Source organism: Elephantulus edwardii, unplaced genomic scaffold (assembly GCF_000299155.1).
Source record: "Elephantulus edwardii isolate Elephantulus edwardi_28Jun2011 unplaced genomic scaffold, EleEdw1.0 scaffold00119, whole genome shotgun sequence".
NCBI classification, from domain to species: Eukaryota; Metazoa; Chordata; class Mammalia; order Macroscelidea; family Macroscelididae; genus Elephantulus; species Elephantulus edwardii.
Genome location: NW_006399869.1, coordinates 10,963,199 through 10,987,766, shown reverse-complemented (window position 1 = coordinate 10,987,766; position 24,568 = coordinate 10,963,199). Strand labels below are relative to the sequence as shown.

Below are 24,568 nucleotides of genomic sequence, written 5' to 3'. Positions count from 1 at the left end.
CATGCATCGCTTTTAAATTATTCACTCCCTCATCTGTTTCAGTGCAGTATACACAATTTACCCAGTTTTTCTGTCTTACCCCCACCCTGATATCAGTCCCATTTTACAGCAGTGGCACCATGCAATATTTGTCCTTTTGTGACTGAGATATTTCACTCAGCATAATGTCCTCCAGGCTCACCCATTTTGAATAATGGAAATGTTCTTTTTAATAATGAATGTTACACTGTTCTTCTCCAGTTTGTCATTCCCAGAAAAGTGGATCATCTAATCCGATTCACAATGTCCAATACCAGTTCATTTCAGCTCACTCAGGTCGAGAATATCCATCTTTATATCTTCCATTTTTTAATATACATTTCCTGCATGGTTTAAAATTAAGAAAGGTGTGATCAGCATTGCATTTTTATGCCAAATTTAGTCAGTCCTCTGCTGAGGAAATAATTTGAGACGTTGAACATAGATGAAGGAAGATTATGACTGGAGAAAGACATGTAAGTAACTTGCCTTTACAAGTGACACAGCTTTGCTTGCAGAAAGTGAAAAGAACTAGAAGAAAAGTTCAAAAGGCTTCAATATTAATTATACCTCAACATCAAGAAAATAAAAATCTTCACAATTGCACAAGTAGGCAACATCATGATAACTGAAGAAAAGATTGAACTTGTCAAGAACTTCATTTTGCTTGGTTCCAAAATAAAACACCTATGGAAGCTACAGTCAAGAAATCAAAAGACATACTGCCATCAGCAAATCTGCTGTCAAGTATCTCTTGAAAATCCTAAAAAGCAAGGTTATTGGTTTAAATACTAGTGTATGCCTAATCCAAGCCATGGTATTTTCAAATGATGTGATATGCTTGTGAAAGTTGCCTGGTGAATAAGAAAAACCAGAGAAGAATTAATGCCTTTAAATTGTGATTTTGGTAAGGCGTACAAAATAGGCCTTTTAGATAGATAAGAACAAGCAAACTTGTCTTTGAATAAGTGCAGCCAGCATGCCTCTTAGAGACTTTGTCTCATATATTTTGGGTATGTTATAAGCTCTTGGAAAGAGACATCATGCTTAGAAATCTGGAAGGTCAGAGAAAAGAAAAAGACCCTCAACAAAATGGATTAGCATAGTGACTGCAACATTGAACTTAGGCACAGCAGGTATTTTGTGGATGGCTCAGAATCAGGCAAGATCTTGATCTGTTGTATATAAGGTCATTGTGAGTCACAGTTGACTGGATAGTACCTGGTATCAATGTGGTACTTCAATATATGGTTTCCAAGATGATAAATATTTAAAAGAGGAGACTGCTAATCTTTCTGTCACAGAGCACCTAGTAGGTTCAAACAACTGACCTTTCCGTAAGTACAGCACGTTACATATATGAAAACTGCCCCTATCCAGAGGAAAATTAAAACTCTGTCTTTTCCACAAATAGGAAGTACAATTTGTAGCCAAGTGCCTAGGCTAAACTCATAATGACAGACCCAAAACACCATCCTCTTAGCTTTTCATATTTAAATGAGAGGCTGCAGAGTCTGTCCCTCCCCCCCAAGAAAGACATTTTTGAGATGCAAAACTGACAGGAAGGTTTTGTAAAGAGTATACTATAGAGACAGATTTACAGGTTGACTTCGGAAATGAAGTGTTCTTTCCCTTTTGGCCCAGGGAAAATTTTCATTTTTAAAAATTTCTAGTTACTCTGACAAATATATACAAAAATGTTTAATTTTTTTCTCCTCTTTTGTTTCTAGGCTCCACTTAAAACTCCTGTAACAGAAGACAGATTTGGAATCTTAACTGAAAAACATAGAATTCCTGTACCGATTCTTCCAGGTAAGGTCAGAGAAACTATCATGTGGTCAGAGCCTCTCCTTTTACAGAGGAGAACGTGGAGGTCCAGAGATTTGAATGATTTACCCAAAGTTACACAACTAAGTGGTGGGAAAGCAGGACTAGATCCTAGTTCTGTCTTCAGTCAAGAAGAATTTAAATACAGTTTTGTATGCCAAGCTGGAAATTTTAATTTAGTGCTCTAAGTATTATTTTAATGTAATATATTTAAACTCTAGACTAAAATTGAAGAAAATAAGTTGAATAAATGACAATTCATGAATATTTATTCATTGCTCATTGCTTTTGAGTCAGAAAAGCGTCAGCCATGAATCGATTTTTTTCTCTCATGGAGCCGATGATGGGCTTGAATTGCCAAAGAAGTGCCACCTTTGTGTTAGCAGCACCTTTTCCTTTAGAACTACATCACCAGAGCTCCCTATATGGCACTAGAATTTTTTATGAAGCCTTTATGTTTTCTGAGATATTTTATCAATATAAAGTCAATTTAATAAAGCATATATTTCTAGGTCTTCCAATGAATAATCATGGCAATTACATTGTACGCTTGGGACATGTGGTGAGCTGGATGGGAGAACAAGCAGAAGCCCTTGGTGTTGAAGTGTACCCTGGTTATGCTGCTGCTGAGGCTTGTATAGTTTCTTGTCTTTTTTGTATTTATAGGAAGTAATCTCTTATTTACTTAACAGTTAAGACATATAGAGGTGAGGAAATAAATATTTGTGAGTTAATTTGCTGTCCTGGGGTGCCTTGTGGGATGCTGTGGCTGGAAAAAGCATTATTGTTCATCTCTCTGATGCATACATAGCAAGTAATTGCTAAAACCGTGGCCTGCATCAGGTACACCTCAGTCTCTAGACTGACATCATTGCTTCTCAGTCCTCTGGAGAAGTCCCAGACAGCAGATTTACGCAACACAGTTCCCTTTTGATTTCCTGATTGTTGGTGCCAAAAGCATTGATTGTGGAGCTGAGCAAGTTGTAACTGTTAACAACTTCAATCTCTTCTCCATCCATCTTAGCACTGCTGTTTGGCCCAGTGGTGAGAATTTTTGTCTTTTTGATGTTGAGCTTCAATCCATATTTAAAACTATAGTCCTTGATATTCTGTAGCAAGCACTTCAGATCTTCCTCAGTTTCAGTAAGCAAAGTTGTGTCATCTGCAAAATAGGCAGTCTTTGAAACAAAACAGCAGAATGTCGTGTTATTTAAAATCAGGAAATGTGGGCATCAGTTTTATCCTTTCATCATGCTTATATGATACTTACACTGAGAAAATAATCTCAGCAACTAGACTATATGAAGAAGAACAGGACATCAAATAGGAAGAAAACTCATAAAACCTTACTTGCTGAAAACAAAGAAGACTTGACCAACTTGCTGATGAAACTTAAGGACTGCTACCTTTATATTATAGTTCAACATATAAAAATACCAAAAATCCTCACCACTTCAGAACAGTTTTATCATCTCACCACAGCAATAATAACAAAGTTCATAGGGCAGCAAAGAACAAATGCTGAGATTGTAGAGAGATTGGAACTCTTATTCACTGCTGATAGGAATGTAAAATGGTACAGCCACTATGGATGACAGTCAGGAGCTTTTTCAAAAACTTATTTATAGAAATACCATTTGACCCAGATACTCCACTACCGGGAATATATTCTAAAGAAACCAGAGCCATGACTGAAACAAATGTATGCATATCCCATTTATTGCTGTGTTAATCCACAATAGCAAAGAGGTGGAAGCAAGCCAAATGCCCAGCAACAAATGAATGGCTAGAAAAATGATGGTTCATTGACACAATAGAATACTATGCAGCATTTAAAAACAATGCACTCGTAAAACATTACACAAAATGGGTGAGTGTGGGTGAAATATCTCAGTCACAAAAGGACAAATACTGCCTAACACTTCTGTTATAAAATAGGACTGATGTGGGGTGTTAAGGGGAGAATAGGAAAAAAGTGGATAGGTAATATAACAGAGGAGGAGAATAAAAGTCTGAAAGGAAAAAATAATTAGGCATTGTATGTACCAACAATCTGCATTATGCAGATTACACAACCCTGCTTGCTGAAACTGAGGAGGACCTGAAACACTTGCTGCAGAGGGTCAAGGACTGCAGCCTTCAATATGGATTGAGGCTCAATATCAAGAAGAGAAAGATTCTCACCACTGGGCCAATTGGCAGCATCAGGATGGATGGTGAAGAGAATGAGATTGTTTACAGCTTTAGTTTGCTTGGCTCCACAGTCAACAGTCTTGGCACCAGCAGCCAGGAAATTAAAAGGCGCATTGCCATGGGAAAGTCTGCTGTTGGGGACCTCTCCAAAGTATTGAAGAACAATGGTGTCTCTGGAGACTAAGGTGCATCTGATACAGGCCATAGTCTTTGCAATCACTTGTTATGCATCAAAAATTTGGACCATGAGGAGAATTGTTGCCTTTGAGCTGTGGTGCTGGAGAAGAGTATTGAGGGTACCATGGACTGCTAAGAAAACAAACAGATTCATCCTGGAGAGGGTCAAACCAGGCTACTCCTTGGACGCAAGGATCCTGAGGCTTTGTCTGACATAACTTTGGACATATTGTAAGGAGGGACCAATCCTTGGAGAAGGACATCATGCTTGGGAGGGTGGAGGGACAGCACAGGAGGAGAAGGTCCTTTATGAGGTAGATTGATTCAGTGACTGAGGTAAGCAGGATGGGTATATCAGAGACAGTGAGATTGGCACAGGCTAGAGCGGAGTTTAGGGCTTTTGTACATAGGGTCGCTATAAGTCCCAAGCGACTCTACAGCACATAACAACAAGTATTACAACAATCCAGAACAAGAAGTGCATTATGAAGTGGACTGGGAGAACGGATAGGAGGTGTAGAGAAGAAAAGGTGCAACAATGAAAGAATTAAAAAATTTTTAAAAGAAATCCTCACCACTGAACCAGTAAGCAGACTCATCATTTAAGAAGAGTAATATTACTTGGGTCTATAGTCAGTACTCATGGAAGCAACAAGACAACATTATGTTGGGCAAATCTACTGCAAAAGTCCTCATACTGAGAGCTAAAGTGCACCAGACCCGAAGCACCAAATTTTCATGCAAATGCTGGGCAATGTATTAGAAAGATTGAAGAAATGATATATTTTAATTAAGGCCTTGGCAAAAAAATACAGAATTTACAGTGGACTGCCAGATTGTCTTGAAAGAAATAAAGCCAGAATGCTTAATTTAGAAGCTGGGGTGGTGAGACTTTGTCTCATGTTATTATGTGAGAGTAGTCCCCAAAGAAGAGCATTGTGTTTGATAGAGGGGGAAAAGGAAAACTTTCAAGGCAAAGGACTGAAGCAGTAGTGTTGCAATAATAAATTCAAGCATAGCAACAATTGTGAGGATGGCAAAGGCCAAGGAATGTTTTGTTCTGTTAGACCCAGGATCTCTATGAATTGAAAACCAGCTTGATGGCACCAAACAGCAGCAACAGAAATAATCTTCAGAAACCTGCAGGATTATAGAATTTTGAGATTAGGAGTGACCTTCAAAAGATCTAACCCAAAGAAAGAGTAGTTCACTTCTTTATATTGTACTTTCATCAAGTGATTACACAACTGATTATTAGACAAGAGAAGTTTGTATGATGTTTGTACTGTTGATTTTGAACCTTGTATAAGACAGAAATTATGTGTTGTTTTATACTGTACAAAACCAATCTAAGATATTTTCTAAGCACAACAATGTAATTAAGCTTTGTTCTCTCTTCTATCCCTACCTTTACTCTATTGATTTTCTGTTTGTTTTATTGTTGCAGCTGTTGAGTTATGGCTTGTCATGTCTCATGTATTATACAATAGAACTTTTCCAATAGGATTGTCTTGTCCATAACTTATGCAGGAGCAGATCACTAAGTCTGTTTCTTCCTTGGTGTCTCTGGGTAGATTCAAACAGCAAACCATGTGCAGCAGCCAGTGATCTTCCTCTACCTTCATGCTAGAATTTTTTCTTCCCTAGACTAAATATTCTTAGTTCTTTGAACAATGACTTTAGATAGTTTTAATTCCTTCAGTATTGTCATTGCCCTTCTCTAAATATATTCTCTTTGTTCCCTTTGTAAGATGGCACTCAGAATAAACAAACTATCCTCAAAGCTAGTATAAGGAAAACTTTTTTAAAAAATTTAAGATTTCTTTATCCTCAGAACATGTAAATTAAATAAAACATATAAGTCATTGTGTTTTATTTGTTGTTACTAATTTTTGTTTCCCCATCCTATACATATTGTTTAGAGCAGAGAAACACTGCATAGTTCAAAACTGGGAAGGGTCTACGCCAGGGATGTGTCCTATCTCCAAACCTTTTCAATCTATATGCAGAACAGATTATCCAGGAGGTTGGGCTGTATGAGGAGGAACGTGGCATCAGGATTGGAGGAAGACTTGTCAACAATCTGTGTAATGCAGGTGACACAACCCTGCTTGCTGAAACTGAGGAGGACCTGAAGTGCTTGCTGCAGAGGGTCAAGGACTGCAGCCTTCAATACGGATTGAAGCTCAACATCAAGAAAACAAAGATTCTCATCACTGGCCCAATTGGCAGCATCATGATAGATGGTAAAGAGATTGAGATTGTCAACAGCTTTAGTTTGCTTGACTCCATAAGCAACCCTCTTGGTACTAGCTGCCAATAAATAAAAAGATAATTTGCATTGGGTAAGTCTACTGTCAGGGACCTCTCCAGAGTACTGAAGAACATCAATGTCAGTCTGGAGACTAACGTGTGCCTGATCCAGGCAATAGTCTTTGTAATTACTTGCTATGCATCAGAGAGCTGAATAATGACTAGGGATAATAGAAGAAGTATTGATGCATTTGAGCTGTGGTGCTGGAGAAGAGTATTGAATATACCATGGACTGCTAAGAAAACAAACAGGTTCCTCCTAGAGAGGGTGAGACCAGGCTGCTCCCTGCAGGCAATGATTCTAAAGCTTCGTCTGACCTACTTTGGACATGTTGCAATGTGGGATCAGTCCTTGGAGAGGGACATCATGCTTGGGAGGATAAAGGGGCAGTGCAAGAGAGGAAGACCCTTAATGAGTTGTATTGATTTGGTGACTGGGGTAATAGAGATAGGTGTGTCAGAGACAGTAAGGTTGGCACAGGATAGAGCAGAGTTTAGGGCTGTTGTACATAGGGTTGCTATGAGTCGCAGGCAGTTCGATAACACATAACATCACCAACATGCTCATTATTTAATATTTTGGACCCAAGTATGAGGTTCAGTATTTTTTCAGTATTGACACTCTTGATTGGGTTTGGTGCCAAAGTCACAATTGGGTGGCACATATAATCCATGTATTTCACTTTTTTATTATACTCTTTCACAGCTTATTGTTGTTAAGTGCTGTTGAGTTGCCTGTGACCCTGTGTACATCAGCTCTGCAGCTTGCCCTGTCTTGAGCCAGTCTCATTGATTCCAACACACCACCTCCCGTTGTCCCAGTTACTATATCAATCCATCTCATTCAAAGTCTTCCTCTCCTGAGCCATCCCATCACCCTTCTAAGCATGATGTCCTTGGATAGGCCCCTCCTGGCCATGTGCCCCAAGTATGTGAGACAGAGCTTCAAAATCCTAGCCTCAGGAGAAACTTGGTTTCACCAAGACAAACCTGTTTGTTGTGGGCTTTTTGGTGGTGGTGGTGGTGTGTGTATGTGTGTGTGTGTTGTTGTGTGTCCTTGAATCAGATTTAACTGAGACAGGAGGAGATTGCCCCTCCTCCAGAGGAGCATCTGGTGGATTTGAACCATGTGCCTTCAGGATTGCAACACATCTCTTTGTTTTTTTGGTGGTCCATGGTATGTTCAAGACTTCTCCAGCTCCATGACTCAAAGTCATCAATTCTATTTCTGTCATCCTTAATCATTGTCTAGCTCTCTGATGAATAGCGAGTAATTTCAAAGACCATGGCCTGGATCAGGCAGTCCTCAGAACAGAGGAAGGAAACACTGCATGGTTCAAAATCAGAACAGGAGTGCATCAGGGATGCATCCTATCTCCGTACCTTTTCAATCTATATGCAGAACAGATCATTTAGGAAGCTGGGCTTTTTTAGGGAAGTGTGGCATCAGAATTGGAGGAAGACTCATCAACAACCTACATTACACAGATGACACAACCTTGCTGAAAGTGAGGAGGACATGAAGCTCTTGATGCAGAAGGTCAAGGACTGTAGCCTTCAACATGGAATTGAGCTCAACATCAAGAAGACAGAGATTCTCACCACTGGGCCAATTGACAGCAACATGATAGATGAAGAAGAGATTCAGGTTGTTAACATTATACCTTGCTTGGCTACACAATCAACAATTTTGGCATCACAGTCATGAAATGAAAAGACAAATTGCATTGGGAAAATTGGCTGTCAAGGACCTTTCCAAAATACTGAAAAGCAACAATGTCAATCTAGAGACTAAGGTACACCTGATCTAGACCATGGTTTTTACAACTCAGTTCCTTAAAGATCAAAATAGACTTACAATCAGTGTTTCAGTTCTTGGTAATCTGAGCCAAACTTTAATTCTAGTTCAAAATAACATTCATGTTCAAGGTATGAAATATACTCATCAAGATTATAGTTTGGGGTTTGGGGTTTGGTGGGTTATTTTTTTTCTTTAACTCTTTGAGCTGTACTCAAAGCAAAGACTTTCCAAACATGTTTCTCTAAATATTGTAAGGTCTGTTTTACGATTGTCTAGGCCATATATGCATATGTTTTTACTCTTTCTTGTTGAGGTTACTAGAAATTCTGATTTGATAACTAATTTTTTTGGTCGTTTTTAGGTTCTTTTTCATGAGGATGGTAGTGTAAAAGGAATTGCCACTAATGATGTAGGAATACAAAAAGATGGTGCTCCAAAGGTAAATGTCTTAATAGTTATGTACTTGGCAGAAACTGATAAATAAAAGAACTAAGTGAGTCAAACAATAACTTAGTGTTGCTACAAATTTCATAATAATTGCATATTCTCCCAATTGTCAATCGGATTATTTTTCTTTTAAATAGCCCTTTTTCAGCTAGACTCTGTATGACCACATAATCTATATAACTTTGTCTTCCTGTCTCATACCAAGATTACAGTACCTTACTTTATCATTTTTGTAATATTTATTGATGATTACTGTTACTGTTGTTGGTAGGTGCTATCAAGTTGAGAACAACTCATAGCAACCCTATGAACAACAAACCTTGTCCTATCTTGTTCCATCTTTGTTGTCTCTGACATCCCTTCCACCTTTCCAAGCCTGATACCTCTTTCCAAGAAATGGCCTCTCCAAAAACATGCCCAGATTATGTGAGAAAAATCTTGGCTATCCTTGCCTCTAAGGAACATTCTGACTTCACTTTTTTAAAGCATATCTGTTCTTTTGGTAATCCGTGAGATATTATTATTCAGTAATCTTCTTCATCTCCACAGCTCGAAAGTATCATTTCTTTTTCTTTATCCTTCTTTGTCATCTTTATTCATTGTCCAGCTCCCGGATGCATAGAAAGTAGGTGAAAGGACCATGGCCTGAATCAAGTTCACATTAGTCGTCATAGTGACACCACTTTTCCTCAGTACTTTGTACAGGTCCTTGACCAGTGTAGTGTGTCTTTTGATTTCTTGATGTCTAATACCAAGAACATTGATTGTGGATCAAAGTAAGATGAAATTGTTGATAATTTCAGTCTTTTCTCCATCTGTCATGATAATGCCCAGTGATGAGGATTTTTGTCATTAAAATGTAATCCAAATTGAAGACTGCATTTTTTGATCTTCTGCAGCAAGTGTTTCAAGTTCTTGCTTTCAGCAAGCAAGAGTGTATCATCTGCACAGTGCAGGTTTTTATTTAATCTTCCTCCAATCCTGATACTACATTCTTCTTTATAAAGCCCAGCTTCTTGAATGATTTACTCTGCATTGAAGAGGTATGGGGAAAGAATACAGCCGCAGTGCACACCTTTCTTGATTTTAAGCCATGTAGTTCTCCCTTACTCTTTTTTGCACAACAGCTTCTTGTCTAGGTATAGGTTTCTTAAGAGTATAATTAAGTGTTCTAAGATTCCCTTTCTTCTCAATGTTAACCATAGTTTTTTAGGATCCACACAGTAGAATATCCTTGCATAGTCATTAAAACACAAATAGATGTTCTTCTGCTATTCTCTTTTTTTTTGGCCAAGATTCATCTGATATCACCTGCAACTACAGTGACCCTGTGTACAACAGCTCTGAAGCCTTCCCTGTCCTGAGCCAATCTTACTAACTCTGACCACTTGAACCCACTGGTGCTGTAACTGTGCCAGGCCATCTTGTTGTGGGTCTTCCTCTCGTACATTGACCCTCCACCTTTCCAAGCACGATGTCCTTTGCCAAGACTGGCATCTCTGAATAATATGCCCAAAGAATGTAAGATGAAACTTCGTCATCCTTGCCTCCAGGAACACTCTCATTTCACTTTCAAGGACAGACTTGTTTATTCACTCATTAGTCCATGGGATATTCAGTAATCTTCTCCTACACTGCAACTCAAAAGCATCAATCCTTCTGTCATCCTTAGTCATTGTCCAACTTTCAGAACATAGCAAGCATTAGGGAAGACCATGACTTGGATCAGGCCCACCTTAGTCTTCAAACTCACATTGGTACTCTTCAGGATTCTGTAGTAGACCCTGACAGCAGACTTTCTCACTGCAATATCTCTTTTGATTTCTTGACTACTGGTGCCAAGGACATTGATTATGGATCCAAGCAAGATGGAATCATTGACAATGTCAATCATTTCTCCATCTATCATGATTTTGCCTATTGGTCTGGTGGTGAAGATTTTTGTTTTCTTATTATTGAGATGTAATCTATATCAAAGAATCCAGTTCTTAGTGTTCTTTAGCAAATGCTTCAAGTCCTTCTCACTTTCAGCAAATAGGATTGTGTTATCTGCATAATGCAGCTATTGGTGAATCCTTCTCCAATACTGAATTCCTCTTCTTAAACTCCTGGTTCTTATTTAAGATATTACTGTTTGATTTATCTTAAGATATTTTACATATGGCTTGAAGGAGATTATTTCTGTGAAGAAAAAAGATGACAAAAATTTTCATAATAAATATTAACCCCCCCCAAAATAAAACAAAACAAACAAACAAAACCCCTCCTGGTTCTTGAATGATTTCTTCAACATACAGCTAAAATACGTAGGGAGAAAAGACACAGCCCTGACACATACTTTTCTTGACTATAAACCATGCAGTATTCATACTGCATAGTTAGGTTTAAAACAACTATATTATTTTATTTGTTTCCCAAGATGATAAAATAATATGTTTTTAAAATTTATAAAAAGAATATTGCTTATCCTTTTTTAAATTGTGACTTTGTGAATTATAAACTTTGTTTTATTTTAAAATTTTATGTACAATATCATAATAAACTTGGACATTCTTCCATTATATTTCATTGTTTTTTAAATGAATTTTCATAATCACACAAGCTTTTTAAATATTGTCTGTTTTAAAATTTAAAATACTAATTTTTTGGTATTCCTTTATATAAGATACAAGCATAAAAGAATCTTAGTAATTAAAGCCTGTAGTCTAAATTTAAAAGACATTATTTTAGTGCCACAAGTTTTGAGTCAAAAGTAAGGATTCTCTTTACTCTTGTTCCTTTCTCTATTTGACCCACTATAGTTATTCCTTCTCTGAAGTTTGTTATACAGCAAATCTTGTCAAATTTGTACTTTTTTGCCAAATCCAGTAGTCATTTCCCCATTGTCTCTCAACTTGACCTTCTAGTAGCATTTGACACAGTTAAATGACTTCTTTCTTGAAATGTTTTCTTGACTTGGCTCATCACACTGATTTCTGTTGGTTTTCTGTGTTTTTTCAGTGGCCCCTTCCTCCCGTCACCCTTGGTCTGCTTCCTGCCCTTTAAATATTGAGGCCTTAGGTTTTAGCATTGAAACCCTTCATCTGCATTTCCTCCATGATGACCTTTATATTATCACAGGGGTTTGAATACTTTTTTTCTTAATACAAAAAAACCCCTATTATCCTACTGCTTACTCGCTAGCTCCACCCTTAGGCATCTTGTATGTGAGAATTCTGCTTTGGCATTTCAAGTTTCCTAGGCTAATTAACTTTCCCAAGATCAGACAGCTAGTAAAAAGTAGAGTTTAGGGCTGTTGTACATAGGGTCGCTATGAGTCGTAAGTGATTCGACGGCACATAACAACAACAACAAGGATTTGTATAGAGAGCAGTAAGGCTCTTAGCCCTGTTCTTTTAAACAGTAAGAAGTTTATATCTCCACGGGGATACAGAAATATATTATATTAAGTAATATTATAATCCATTAGTGAAAGATTAAGTTGTTTCGTGTTTATTAAAAAATGTTATGTCCAGTAAGAAGAAAACAGAGTTAGACCTTCAATTTTTAAAAAGTCTCAATGATGAAAGGCTTAAAACCTTATGGCAGGGTAAACCATCATATAGATACGAGAAATTAAAAACATAAAGAGACAAACTTTTATCTATATAAAAATTTAACATATTTTTAAAACAAACAGTAGACTGAATAACACAGTTTGGAAAAAAAAATGTTTGACTGCATACTATCATGAAAATTTACACATTGAGAAGAAAAAAATTATAGATACCATATTGGGGAAATGGACAGAGTCTAAGCAATGTACAGGTGAGAAAATCCAGGTGGCTACCAAAAGCTTTTTAAATACTTCAGCATTCATAGCTTAGATAACATTTTTTTTCAAAGGTTTTTCTTGTCCACCCAATCCAGAATAGCTCCTTCCTACTATTCTCTCTCATAAAATCCTTTTCCAGATTGTGACAGTTGATCACAATTTGTAAGTATTTACTCACAGTTTACTTACTATCTGCCTTTTTAACCAGTTTGAGAGCATAAATAAAATCTTGATTAATTTGACTCTCTCTGGTGGCCTACTGGATAAGGAGTTGCCAATGCAAAGGCCAGAAGTTCTAATTCACCAGCTGCTCCACCTGAGAAAGATGGACAGTTTCCCTTCATGTGATTTACAGCCTCTGAAAACTCACTGGAAAGTCAGCTGTGAAAGAGTTCTGACTTTATGGCATATAACAACAACTTTTCTAAAAGCTAGCATTAGAATTTAGAATAGTAAACCTGTTGCCATTGAGTCACATTCTGACTCATAGGAATCCAATAACACAGAACAGTGGAACTGCCCCAGAGGATTTCCAAGGCTGTAATCTTTCTTGAGAAGGATCCCTGGTGACATAGTACATAATGTGTTTAGCTGCTAACCTAAAGCCTAGCAGTTCAAATCTATCAGTTGCTCCATTGGAGAAAGATAGGCAGTGTCCTCCCATAAAGATATATAGTTTTAGAACTTGACAGATTGTTTTTTTGAATCAGAATCAGCTTGACACCAGTGAGGTTGTAATCTTTCGGGGATGGAGGGGCTGTTAAGGGGCCCTTTGGAATATTTCTGTTGTGTGTCTTTGAGTCAGAAACAGCCCATAGCTGACCATCCAGGAGATTTTCACAGGCAGTTAATCACAGGGGAGATTATAGGTATTTATTTAATATTTTTTTGAACCAAAAAGAAAAATATATTCAAAACAGAAATAGAAATTAAAATAGCAATAAGTTAATATTACCTATGGTTCAGGACAGGGCAGGCTTCAGAGCTACTGTACATAGGGTTGCTCTGGGTCTCAGGCTGCTCAACGGCCCATAACAACAATAACAATTACAAAGCTAAAAAGATATATATTTCTATCACTAGTTAGATTTGGGGGAAAGATCTTTCCACTGCAGCTAGAAATACTAATTTATTTAGGCTTTTAAAAAATGCATTCTGTAATATCTATTAAAAATAATTGTACCCTTTTACCTAATAATGCCATTCCTGGAAAATTTTCTTAAAATAAAAGCAACAATCTTGTAAAGCTCTATGCACAGATGTAGGATCTATATTATTTGTATTCACACAGTGGAAACATTAGGTGACTATTATGCATACAGAATGGCTGAGTAATTTATATTATGTCCACATAGACTGCTTAACTATTTAAGGAACAATGTGAGCTATACAGTGATTTGAAAAGTCATATGAGATATTAAGAAAAGGAGGAGGAGGAGTTGTAAGCAGACTAGTGATTAGAACATAGTATGTGAGAAGCATGTATGTAGGACAATTGGGCATTGTGAAGAAAAAAATGGAACAGATACATATTGGCATACTAGATATTGATGAAATGAGATGGATTAGCTTGAGATATTTTGAATCAGACAATCATATTATTATGCCAGAGATGAAAAAGTGAGGGAAAATTGGGTTGCTTTCATAGTTAAGAAAGTATGTCATGCTTGGGAGGGTGGAGGGACAGTGCAAAAGAGAAAGACCCTTGATGAGATGAACTGATTCAGTGACCAGAGTACTGGGTGTAGGTGTGTTAGAGAAAATAAGGTTAGCACAAGATAGAACAGCATTTAGAGCTGTTGTACATAGGGTCTGTATGGGTCACAAGCAATTGATAACACATAACAGTAAAAACAAGAAGATACATTTAAGTGTGATGTGTTATATTTTTGTAATATGACCCTAAAGTCATTCTTTTCCCATTGCAATTTATAGCCTTGGAAAACCATGAGTTGGAACAGATTTGAATAGCAATGACTTTGAGAATTTTGGTATAGTTTGTTATGCATGAAATATTTTGAGAACAATTCACTAGCAAGCTGTTAATAATATTAGACATAGTAGGGAAAATGGCCTTTTTACTTTGTAGTCATATGTAGAGAATTATTTTAGCATTTTTTTATTTGCTTTTTAGTTTGTACAAACTTAATCAAGTAATTTTGAAGGAGGAAAATACACAATAATTGGCACAAGATATAAAATTGAAATTAAATTCCACTTAAAATAGTACTTCGTTTTCTTTTTAATATTATATATTTGTTATGACTCATCTAAAGGAGCTCTGATGGCCTGGTGTAAGGAGTTGTGGTGCCAACCAAAAGGCACACAGTTCAAATCCACCAGCTGCTCCAAAGAATAAAGAGGGGTAATTCTGCCATGTGATTTAGTGCTTCTGAACACCTGCTGGAGGGTGAGCTGTATGTTAGTTCTGAGTCAGTGGTATACAGCAACAGTGACTCTTCTCTATCTGAATCAGTTCAACACTGACCTGAATGTCGGTATATTTTAAGTTGCCAAATACTGCAGTTCGGTATTTCTAAAACATTTCTTGCTTTTACAGACAACATTTGAAAGAGGACTGGAACTACATGCCAAAGTTACAATTTTTTCAGAAGGTTGCCATGGACATCTAGCCAAGCAACTATATAAAAAGTTTAATTTGAGGGCAAATTGTGAGCCCCAAACCTATGGAATTGGACTAAAAGAGGTATTTGCCTTTTAAGATAATATTTCAGAAAGAAATAATATTTAAAATTTGAAACGTACCTATCTAAAAAGAAGATGAACAGTTTGCTTCAGTTATGGGAAGGGGTAGGAGAGAGTAAATTTCTTGAACAACAACATACATAATGTAAAGTAACAGGTCTGAAATCTATAGCCAATATAGATATATATTCATCAAGTTTGAGAACATTATCAACTCCTCAGAAATTTTCCTCAGCTCTTCAGCCCTTTCCAATAATTATGTGAAAGTCTGACCACTGTGAAAATCTTATTAATGCTTTTAAAAGTCCATGAGTTTTCTGACCTCTTTTTTCTTATTTTATGAATTATAATTTTTTTATTTTCATGTTAGGAAAAAACTGAGCTTCACAGAAATTCAATAACTTGTTCTAGATAACAAAAATTCATGTGACATACAACTATATTTTTATTTTCCTTTACCTCCAAAATGCTTCCACTCAACCTCTATGACCAGCTACCAGCCTTTCCTCAGATTTCCAAATTTCCCCTACTTCTACTAATTAACAGCATTTTGAGACCTGTTCTCTCCATAATCTCAACTAATCATCAACCTCCTCTCAAAATGAGCCTGAGTATCTCATTCCCAAAATCTTGCTCAACTTTATTTTGAAAATAATAACCAGTATGCTAATTGAGATATAATTAATGTACAGTAACTTTTCATGTTTTATAATTTTCATTTTAAGACATTTTTATGAACCTTTGGTTTTGGCATTTTAGAAAGTAACATAAAAAAACCATAGGGTCATTAAAACTCTGACTTTTGGTGTCTTAGACCCTTTGAATTATTATTCTGTTGAAACTTTAACCTTCTGAAACAAGCCACTTTGATATGCTCTCTGTTCTTTCTTACATACTATGATGGGAAGCCTAAATAATGATACATATAGGAAAGTTTTACATTAATTACCAGAAGTACTCAAGCAGGATTCACAAGATGATGTAGAACAAGGGACCTTATTGTGGGTATCAATTGTACTTTAGCTGAAAGCAAACAATACCAGAAAGATGTTTACTTATATTTTATTGATTATGCAGAGGCATTTAACTGTGTGGATCTTAAAAAATTCTGGATTAAATTTTTAAGTATCCAGGATACTTTATTGTGCTCCTGAAGAACCTATACATTAACTTAAACATATTCTCTCAAACATAACAAGGGGATGCTGTATGGTTTAAAATCAAGAAAAATGTTCATCAAGATTGCATCTTTTCTTCAGATCTATTCAGTCTGTATACTAAGAACAGGCAACAAGCAGACCAGGCAACGGGAGGCAGTTGAACGGAAGCAGACACCTTTCCCCTTCAGAATCTGTATCCTAAGAACAGGCAACAAGCAGACCAGGCAACGGGAGGCAGTCCAACGGAAGCAGGAACCTTTCCCCTTCAAAATCCACCACCGCCGCATTCCAACTGGAGACACCAATCAACTCCACAGTCACTGTATTGGCAGCTTGGGGCTGCACTTTATAAAGATGATCATGGCATACAGATTGGAGGAAGGCTCTTTAACAATCATTGATATGCAGATAATTCAACCTTGACTGTCAGAAGTAAAGAGAACTTGAAGTATTTACTGTTGAAGGTCAAAGGCTGTAGTCTTTGTAATGGATTACATTTCAATATCGAGAAAACAAGAATTCTCCCAAGTGAAGTAATAAGCAGCAACATTATAAATGGAGAAAAGATTGAAGCTGTAGAATTATTTCATTTTACTTAGACCCATGGAAGCAGCTTTCAAAAAATCAAAGATCCTATCTTTACAGTGAACAGATATACCACAAAAAAAAATTTTTTTTAAATGCCAAAGAGTAGAAATGCCATTTTGAAGATTCAGGGGTACTTTAAGTCAAGGAGTTCTGGTGGCATAGCCTGCCCAAAGTCTACACTACTGATCAAAAGACTGCATTTCTGGCAGTTCTTATCCATCAGCTGCTCCATGAGAGAAAAATGAACAGTGTCTTCCCTTTAAGATTAACAGCCTCAGAAACCCATTGGAGGAACACTGTAAGTCAAATTAACTCCATGGCAGTTAATTTGAGTTTGACCCAAGTCATGATATTTTTTAATTCCCTTATGCACATATGAATGTTTGACAGTGAATAAGGAAGACCTTAGTAGAATTGATATCTTTGGATTGTGGTGGTTGTTGTTGTTAAATGCCATTGACTGCAGGCATAGCGACCCTATGAAGGAAAGTCCTCGACGCTTGGGTGTCTCTCATCCTTTCTACAGGTTCATAGGGTTTCCAGAGGCAAGCTATTTCTAAAGTGGATGCCACTCCTCCGTCCACACTTATTTTAATGGGGGAGCTCCACCCCACTCTCTGTTTGCATTGGGTAACCAGCCATTAGCTCATTTGACACATCAGTGTCATAGTGTTCAGCCTCACAGCAACCACAAGTGACCACTGTGCGGCAACTTGTACACCAGGGCTATAGGACCTAGAGGAATGTCTGAACAGAAACAATGAAAGACAGACCCGAGGGCCGAGGATTAAAAGTCACCCACCTTTGGCTTGGTAGCATCACTTTCTGTCCACTGGGCCAGCTGATCTCTCTCTCTATGTTGACGTTATTGTGTTAAGTGCCTTCGAGTCACAGGGGACTCATAGTGGTACTGATGATTAATGTTGAATACATCATGGACTGCCAAAAGAACAAGCAAGTCTATTTTGGAAGAAATAAAGCCAAAATTGTTCATAGAGTTTTCAAAGGCCAGTTATTTCAGAAGTAGATGGCCAATCCTTCTTATTCTGTCTTAATTTGGAAGCTCTGCTGAAAACTGGCCACCACAGTTGCTCTAATGGTTTTAACATCCCAGTGGCACAGCCTCCAGCATTGCAGCAGCCAGCAAGCTACCTTAGTACAGTAAGCTGACAGACAAGTACTGTACTCAGAAGAGCAAACTATGAACAAGCAAGCATAAATATATACAATATTATATATACAGCACCACACAAACCCATCCCTCCTACCCTTTCATCATTTCCCCACAACCAGCTTAGCCAACTGGTCAGTAAGTGCTGTACTCCTACTATCAGCAGAACTTGGCTGAGCCTCCTGCCTTCTCTCAAAGATGTTGGGTCAGGCTCCAGTCTCTCTCTCCCATTATCTGAGTACTCCCTGGCAATGATGGTGCTCCAGCCCTCCCAAACAGTAAGATGGCAAGAGGAGATTAGATGCATTTGAGTTGTGTTGGAGAAGAGTGCTTAATATCCATGGACTACCAAAAGAACAAATAGATGTGTCTTGGAAAAAAATGCAACCAGAATGTTCCTTGGAGACAAAGATGGTGAAGCTTCATCTTACTACATATCTTGGACATGTTATTAGGAGAGGCTATTTTTTGGGAAGGGACACCAGGCTTGGAAAGGTGGAAGGTCAGTGAAGGAGAGCAAAATCCTCAATGAGATGGGTTAATAGTGTCTTTGGCAGTGGACTGAAATGTATCAATGGATGATAAAGATTGTTCATAGCGTCACTGTAAGTCTTATTTGACTCGATAGCACTTAACCACAGTAGTAACAGCCAAATGTTCTTTGGAAAAGAACATGATAAGATTTCATCTTACTTGCTTTGGACATGCTGCCAAGAAAGTTCAGTCCCTAGAGAAGGATATCATGCTTGGTAAATTACAAAATCAGCAAAAAAAAAAGAAGAAAAATACCCTCAGTGGTCTAAACGGACACGGTAACTGCAACAATGAGCTTAAGTACAACAGTTTAAGTAAGGATGTGGCAGGATTGAGCCGTATTTCATGATATTGTACATAGAAAGGGTCATTATCAGTCAGAGCTAACTTGAGGGCAGTCACAAGATCCACAAATATAACAAATATTTGCTATGCTGACATTTCTAATTTATACAGTTCTGTGATATTAATTACATTCATCATGTTGTGCTGCATCACATTATTCATTCTCAAAATTTTCTGTCGCCCATCACCATCAACAGCTCAATGCCCACCAAGCAGACTCCTCCTTACTTTCTCCTTCCCATCTCTAATAACCATTAATAAACTTTGTTTCGACCTATTTATCCACTCTGAGTCCCCATGCTACAGTGATAAAATTCTTTTATATTTGAGCTCTTTTATCATGTTTTAAATACTGTGGTGATAGTACATGTTTAAGTAATATTTGATGACTTTTTTTACTTTTATTATTATTTTTTTATTTTAACAAACATTTACAGAGGTTTTGGATTTCCATTCATTCATTGTTGCATTTTTCTCCCTGCCCACCCCTCCCCCCGATGACTTTTTTTTAAAAAAAGTTATGGATTATTGATGAAAAGCAATGGAAACCTGGGAGAGTAGATCACACTGTTGGCTGGCCTTTGGACAGACATACTTATGGAGGATCTTTTCTCTATCACTTAAATGAAGGTGAACCCATGGTAGCTCTTGGCTTGGTGGTAAGTTATTTCCTCTATATGGAAAGTTCTGCTGTTAGGATAATTAGTGTAAAGATAAAGAATATAAAATGCATTTCAGTAAAATGAGTCTCAGTAAAACCCAAACTCATTGCTGTCAAGTTGGAACTGATTCATAATTTACCTTCTGGCAGGTTTTAGACTGTAAATTGCATGGAAGGAACGAGTGTCTGTGTTTCTCTCATAGAGCTGCTGGTGGATTCACACCACCTGAGATTCCACCTCTGGGTTAGCAGTACAACGCCCTATAACTGTGCTACTAGAGCTAACCTTCTTGTTTTATCAGTATTTAAAGTGGTGCAGATATCGTGAACAGTAGTCTATCTAAATACACATAGGTATATTGATAGTTATAGAAAGGCTTCAGATCTTTTGTTCATAGGATCGCTATGAGTCGTGCTCGATTTGAAGGCATTCAACAACAACAACATAGTATGTTCTACATGCAAGGCACTATGCTAGATGTTTTAGTAAAATTTCTTAAAAATCTATTTCTTTCATGGCAATCTTATGAAAAGTATTTTTTATTTTACTGATGGGAGGAAACAGATACAGCATGTTAAACACATTCCCAGATACACATACTATATAGTAAAAAAGGAGTCCTTGTAGCACAGTGGTTAAGCATTTGACGGCAAACCCTAAAGTTGGAAGTTTTTTTGTGGAAGAAAAGACTTAGTGATCTGCTTCTGTAAAGCTTCACAGCCTGGAAAACCCTCTAGGGCAGTTGCAGTCTGTCACATTGCATTGCTAGAGTAGAAAATCAGTAACAAATGGTAAAGCCAGTATTCACAGCTGAACTTGTGTGACTTCAAAACCATTTATAAAAAAAAAACAAAACCCAAACAAACCCCATTTTCACTCTGGCATGTTCTCACTGAAAATATCAGTACTTGGTTTAAACCTGTATCTATTTCTGAAACTCAAGCAGAATCACCTTATTTAACCACCTTACATTATGAACAGGACTAAGAATGGAAGAATTACAACATTTAGAATTTCTGCACCTTGCCATTGATGGTAGTCTTATATTTTAGTGTTATGCTTTAGTGAGTTTTCATTCTTAGTCGTATGGGTTTTTTATTACCTTGTTTACTTATTCTAATAACTTAATCTTATTAAAGGGACTTCTGGTGGCCTAGTGGTAAAGAGCTGCACTGCAATCCCAAAGGCACATAGTTCAGAGCCACCAGCTGCTTCACAGGGACAGGAAGGACAATCTCCTCCTATGCAGTTTACTGCCTCTGAAAACCTGCTGGAGGGCCAGCTATGAGTTTATTCCAACTCGATGGTACTCAAGAACAACAATTTTATTAGAACAAAAGTTTTTATTAATTTTAAAACCTGGGCAATGCAAAAAATTCCACAAAATCCACTTTGGCAAAGCATTGTATATTTCTTGTCTTCATTTTTCCAAAGTGTATTGTATCCTCTTTCTTTATTTTACATATTGTAGTATAGATTATTGGTTTATTTCTTGCATTGGTATTGATATATGAGTAATAATTACATTTCTTTTTGTAGAAATATAATCTGAGATCCTTACCTAGAGATAATTTACTAACTTGGACATTAATCTTCAACACCTTCTTTTCTCATCAGATTTTATATAGTTATTTATGTAAATTTGGGTTATTGCATTTTGCATTATTGGACTTACATGTTTTATAACAGACCTACTCCTCATTTATCAACATGATTGGGTTCCAAAGACTAAGCTGTTATGAGAAAATAAGCATTATATGCAAATGAATAATGATCACATCAGATTACAAAATGGACAATGACTTTGTCATTAACTACTTGTGAAGCCAACTGACAATTATGGCCTAGCCTTGTTGACACATAACCTTAATCATTACTTAATCACAGCCAACATTACCCTCATCTCACACCTCAGCATTTGTTACTACTAGAAATAAGATTGTTAATGCACAAGACAGTCATATCTTATACTGTGGTCCAAGTTAACAGATACAAAATGTTAAGACAGCAGGAAGATTGAGGAACAAATGAATTCTTTTCAAATTGCCTACAGTTAGATTAACTTAATTTTAAATAAATAGTTCATTTTGAAAATACATCACATTTAAATCTTAACATTTTGAAGGTTGGTCTAGACTACCAAAATCCATATCTGAGCCCATTTAGAGAATTCCAGAGATGGAAACACCATCCCAGCATTCAACCAACACTGGAAGGTGGAAAAAGGATTGCATATGGAGCCAGAGCTCTCAACGAAGGTGGTCTGCAGGTAACTCTCTTAATTTTTTTTATTCCTTATTAATTCAGCAATAAAAAAAATAGAGTAATGATATTCATTTAAAAAATTTAAAAATTATCCTATAGGAAAAGAATTTAAGGAACCTACCAAGACAACTGGTGTTTGTATAACACTTTTACCCTGTAGTTTTCTAGATGAATGAGAACTTTTTTTATTGTTGAATACTTTATTATTTTTATTCTTTTTAAAAATTTTTATTTTATACTGGTTTATTTACAAAGTTGTTATACATTGGTTTTTCACACTGGATCTTTCCTATTTCCTTCACCGCCTCCTTCACCCATCAAATTATGCAACCCTGTGATTAACCCCCTACACCCACCCATCCTAACACCTCTGTCCCTCCTTCTTGGATCCTCATTCTCGTTTTACAGTAATGTTCTTATACATTATTTGTCCTTATGGGACTGAGTTAGTTCATGCAGCATAATGCTCTCCAGTATCTCCCAAGTTAGGTAGTAATTTACAAAATCATTGCTCCTGCATGCTGCATAGTGTTCCATCAAGTGAATGTACCATAATTTCTCAAATCATTCAATTGTGGTTAGACATCTGGGCTGTTCCTGTGTTCTTGCAATGGTGAATAACACTGCTATGAACATTGATGTAAAAGTCTCTGTAAAGTCCAAAACTGAAAAGCTCACCAGAGACAACCTGGGACCAAGCTTAGACAGCCTAGTCTATGGTGTAAAGAGACTACCAAATACAGCCAGAAATGCACAATCTGGAAAGGATAAAATTGGTGAATGGGACATTCTAAAGATTAAATCCCTGTGTGCATCCAAAACATTTTCCAGTAGAGTGAAAAGAAAATCTACTGATTGGCGGGGGGGGGGGGGCGGCAAAAATTAGAAATACCATTTCAGACAAGGGTCTCATAGCAACAGTTTACAGAATCCTACGGGGCCTCCACAAGAAAAAGACTGATAACACAATCACAAAATGGGTAAAAGACATGGAAGGACTTTTCACAGAGAAAGATACTCAGATGGCCAACAGACACATAAAGAAATCCTCAAAATCACTGGCAATACAGAGATGCAAATCAAAACCACAATGAGATACCAGTAGCAGTGACAAAGTTTAACACAATAGCAAATAATAAATGTTGGAGAGGTTGTGGTGAGATAGGAACTCTTACCTTTTTGGTGGGATTGTAAAATGGTACAACCACTCTGGAAGGCAATTTGGTGTTTTCTCAAAAAGCTGAACATAGAAATTCCATATGACCCAGCTATTCCACTACTTGGACTATACCCTCAATAAATTCTTAAGCAATCTATGAGTTTATGTAAACAAAATTTCTATATTCCATAAATTGTAGATAGATGTTGCATATGGATCCATAAAGTAAACCATGAAGTTAGTTTTAGGAAAAAGTCTCAGAGGAGGGGTGTAAAAAAAAGTAATACATTAGTCTCTAGAAAGAAATGAAGTTAACTCATGGCCCTTTTAGAATGAGTTTTTATTGTACTTTGGGTGAATATCTACAGAGCAAATTGGTTTTCCAGTCATTCAGATATATTTTATGTGCCAGTTTCCACATTGCAGCAACACTCTTCCCACTTCCTCCGTGGGATTCTTGATTGCATTCATCCTTCTAACCTAGTCTTTCCTGCTGTCTGAGCTTTATCCCGGGGCAAATGCTGCCCTTTTGATCTTGTTAGATTGTTTGAAGGAGTGAGTATCTCCCATGTGTTCTTGTTCATTCTTAAAGCCTGTCTCTTATCTGAGTGTTGAGCCTTAGGTAAATTTAATTCCAGTTCAAAGGATGAGTAAAGGCCTAATGTCAGGCATTCTGCTAGCAGGCCTGGCTGTTTTTATGATTTTGAGTTTTGTTCCACAGTTTCCTCTGTCCAGGACTTTCTGCTGTGATTGCTTTCAGAGTAGTCAGCAGTGGTAGCTGGGCACCATCCAGGTCTTCTGGGATCCTGAGTAGTGGAGGCTGATGTTTGTGTGGTCCATTAGTTCTTTGTACTAATCTCTATAATCTTTTCTTTTCTTCTCTCTTTGTTCCAGATAGGGAGGGATCAGTACTTGCACTTTATATGACTACTTGAAAGCTTTTAAAACCCCAGTTGTTACTTACCAAAGTAGAATATGGAATAAATACTGGTTTTTGTGGGCTGTTAATACCAATTGACCTTGATGTCTCTTAATTAAAACAATGGTCCAGAGAACCTTTTGTTGTTGTCATCGTGTGTATCAACTGATAGCTGACCCCCAGCAGGTTTTCAGAGGCACTAACTTACAGAGGAGATTGGCCATCTTTCTCCCAAGGAGCAACTGATGTATTTGAACTGCTTGCCTTTGTGTTGGCAATACAGCTTCTTACAACTAGACCACTAGAGACCCTTGGATTAGCAGTTCGTTCGCTCAAAGAGTTTTGTTATTGTTGTTGTTGTATGCCATCGAGTTGTTTGTGACTCATAGCGACCCTATGTACAACAGCCCTAAACTCTGCTCTGTCCTGTGCCAATCGCACTGTCTCTGACACTCCCATCCCTATTATC

The 24,568-nt window shown here is 37.2% G+C and overlaps 1 protein-coding gene across 3 annotated transcripts in view; it reads left to right on the top strand.

The window, feature by feature from the left end:
* ETFDH (electron-transferring-flavoprotein dehydrogenase) overlaps nt 1-24,568 on the top strand; it is a 65,914-nt gene that overhangs the window by 33,683 nt on the left and 7,663 nt on the right. For all 3 annotated transcript variants that reach the window (XM_006892781.1, XM_006892782.1, XM_006892780.1), the window contains 6 exons: nt 1,749-1,830; nt 2,358-2,476; nt 8,691-8,768; nt 15,151-15,297; nt 19,613-19,753; nt 21,882-22,025. In XM_006892781.1, the coding sequence (XP_006892843.1) occupies nt 1,749-1,830; nt 2,358-2,476; nt 8,691-8,768; nt 15,151-15,297; nt 19,613-19,753; nt 21,882-22,025 (711 nt within the window). The remainder of the gene's footprint in view (nt 1-1,748; nt 1,831-2,357; nt 2,477-8,690; nt 8,769-15,150; nt 15,298-19,612; nt 19,754-21,881; nt 22,026-24,568) is intronic.